The 3,242-nt window shown below is 39.2% G+C and overlaps 1 protein-coding gene across 1 annotated transcript; it reads right to left on the reverse strand.

The window, feature by feature from the left end:
• LOC306739565 (GTP cyclohydrolase 1 2-like) lies at nt 1–1,875 on the reverse strand (the record flags this gene model as incomplete). Its single annotated transcript, XM_079221585.1, has 6 exons — nt 1–130; nt 686–770; nt 874–905; nt 997–1,052; nt 1,219–1,328; nt 1,614–1,875. The coding sequence occupies 6 exons, from the start codon at nt 1,873–1,875 to the stop codon at nt 1–3; spliced, it is 675 nt and encodes a 224-aa protein (XP_079077711.1).
• Between the last annotated feature and the right edge of the window lie 1,367 nt (nt 1,876–3,242).

Genomic DNA, 3,242 nt, shown 5'->3' on the forward strand with positions numbered 1-3,242 from the left:
TCACTTCCTAAGTGTGAGGTCAAGGAACTCCTTCCTGGTCGTGGGATCGTCGTGAAAGTTTCCCAGCATGACACTTGTAACAGTGCTGGCGTTCATCTTCTGCACACCTCTCATCACCATGCACATATGGCTGAAATACACAAAAGAAGATGTTTAAATTAAATTACATTTCATTTAGCTGGCACTTTTATCCAAAGCGATTTACAATAAGTGCAATCAACCATGAGTACAAACTCAAAACAACAATAATCAAGTACAATTTTTTCAAGAAAGCCAAACTACAAAGTGCTATAAGTAAGTGCCATTTAAGTGATACTAAAGTGATACTTTATTTATTCAAGGTATAGTCGGAAAAGATGTGTTTTTAGTTTGCTGCGAAAGATATAGAGACTTTCTGCTGTCCTGATGTCAATGGGGAGCTCATTCCACCATTGAGGAGCCAAATTACCGTGATGATGATTTTGACAAAATTGATGGCGATATCAGAAAGGAGAGTTAAGAAGTCATAAATCTAGCTGCTGTCCAAACGATCATCTTAGTCTCACCATCGTTTGGCATCTTGCTAGCGCATGTTACCAACAAAATCAAATTAGCCATGAAAGTAAAATACACTTATTGGTTCGTCCAAAAGAGATGGAGCTCTAATTAGAATTTAATATGGATGAAACAAAAGCTAAACACTCACACAGCCTCAATCACCACTGCTACTCCAGCAGGCTCCAACGCCTCAGAGATGGCTGAAGCGATCTGCTTGGTGAGGCGTTCCTGAACTGTAGAGAAAGTAGCACATTAGATCACACACAAACGCAAAAAAAGATGAATAGCATTACAACGGAAGATATGTGTCTACAGTATTACAGCAGTTCATTTCACCTTGAAGTCGCCTGCTGTAGATCTCAACGATTCTGGAAAAAAGGAGAGTGGAAGAGATGTTGGTATGTTACTGCGTGTACGTGTGCGTGTGCGTGTGCGTGTGCCTGTGCGTTAATCACCTACCTAGCAAGCTTACTGAGGCCGACCACTTTCTTGTTTGGGAGGTATGCAATGTGAGCCTGGAATATTTAAACAAAGTATCGTTTATGTATAAGATATGCAATATATATTAAAGCCCCCTCCATATATAAGATCAGAACAACAAGCCAGTAAAACTTCATTTAATATGAATATCTGTTTTGAATTATCTAATAAATACATGTTTTGGGGACACTGAATAGTTACTTTGCCAAAGAAGGGCACCAGGTGATGTTCACAGAGCGAGAACAGCTCGATATCCTTCACGATCACTATCTCCTCGTGGTTTTCATCAAAGATTGCATCATTCAAGATATCTGTGGATCAGATGTTAGCTTTATGTTCAGTAGTCATACAGGAGCAAAGGATGAATTCAAAAGTGGAGGAGGTAATTTTATGCATTAGTAAGAACCACGTAAAGGATATGCCTTTAAGAAATGGTGGAGCTGTAGAGCAACCACAGTCCTGTCAACATAGCCTTACTATTGTCTTCAAAACCAAGATGGAAAGTCTTTACATGCTCAAGTATTGGGATTTGAATCAAGTTTGCACCACTAAAAGTTTTGTTTTCAACACGATAAAGAAAAGAAATCCATCCTCACCCTGAGTTGTTTCTTTGTAGCCTTTAGTGAGGAACTGCATGGCTTTGGCTGCACGTAGTGGTGTACGTAGAAGTCCCTCCCGGTCGACATCCTCTCCAAGCTCCCTCAGTATGGTGGTATAAGCCTTCTCTGTGTGAGACAGATGTTTTGCATCTGCAGCGTCCTTGGAGTCCTTCTTATCTCCGCACAAACTAGTATGTTTGCATACGTTCAGGTTCCGGTCAACTCCTTCATTCCTCTCTGAAGCATTTTGATACTCCATTCTGGCTCTTAACTCTACTTTCAGTGAAAGATACTGCAGGATACAATGACATATGCCAAGTGGTATACTGTTTGCTCTGTGGCCTCAGAAAGAACGTTCCCTGTTTTATACCCTGATTTGGCTGGGGCCTAAAGGCTACAGCATCACTGAAGCCTCAGGACACCCATGCAGAGAATGATTACTCACACATTATTAATGTGAAACATTTCAAATTGGAGCTCTAGAGTATAGGCTTAAACTCTCTTCCCTGACAAGAAATAAAATCCCCACACAAATCAATTTCATATTCCCATGCATTAAATGACTTGGAACAGCATTTGACTGATCCTGTGATTTGAGTTTAGATACCTAAAAATCCCATCCTTTGATTTGAGGTCACAGAAGACTTGTCTTGAGTTCTTGAAACAACCACCACTCGCTTGCAAGCCTTAACATGCGTTTGACATGCTGTGAAATGAATGAGACTCAGCAGCTAGCTAACATATTGCTCTGCACTATCCTGGATTAACCCTCCTGTTATGTTCAAATTGACCCGTTTCAAAGTTTGAAAACCTAGGAAAAATATTTTAAAGTACTTTTTCCTGTATGAAACTTCTTCTGCTTGCCTTAATTAGTGTAATCATTGTGAACCACACTTTCCAGACTAAACAATTTTTCTTACAGAAACAAAGAATGTTTCCTTCTTGTTGCAAGTTACCAACAGCATAGACGCAGAGTTTGGCAACAGACGCATGAGTTTGACACCCGTACACCTGATTTATATGCAAAGTAGGCTTCATGAATCTAAATGTTTGCCTGAAAAAGCAATTGTTTATTAATTAATTAATTAAATTCAGATTTTGAATTGGCAACACTGTTGGCAACACTGTGTGTGTGTGTGTGTGTGTGTGTGTGTGTGTGTGTGTGTGTGTGTGTGTGTGTGTGTGTGTGTGTGTGTGTGTGTGTGTGAGAGAGAATGTCCATTTATCATACACACACTGAATATTGTACGGGATATTTCATATAATATAGTTGAATACTAACACTTATAAAGCACATCAAATAACAACAATAATGATAATAATATATCACAACCAAGAGAATATATCTGATTATATATATATATATATATATATATATATATATATGATAATAACAATAATAATTCCTCTTTGGGGAGCCCTATCCCTGGATGGGAGGGCCTGGACCCCATGAGTCCGCCCGTAATGCTGGGTCTGGTAATCAGCTCCAATAAACAGATAATAATGTATTGGCCCTAACATTTCCATATTGGTGTATCTCTACAATTTACCATTTTGAGTCCTGGGTTCACTCTCTATGTCACACTTAAAGCATTTGAATCAACACAAGACCAACCGTCACCCTGC

Source organism: Taurulus bubalis, assembly GCF_910589615.1.
Source record: "Taurulus bubalis genome assembly, chromosome: 7".
Classification (NCBI taxonomy): Eukaryota; Metazoa; Chordata; class Actinopteri; order Perciformes; family Cottidae; genus Taurulus; species Taurulus bubalis.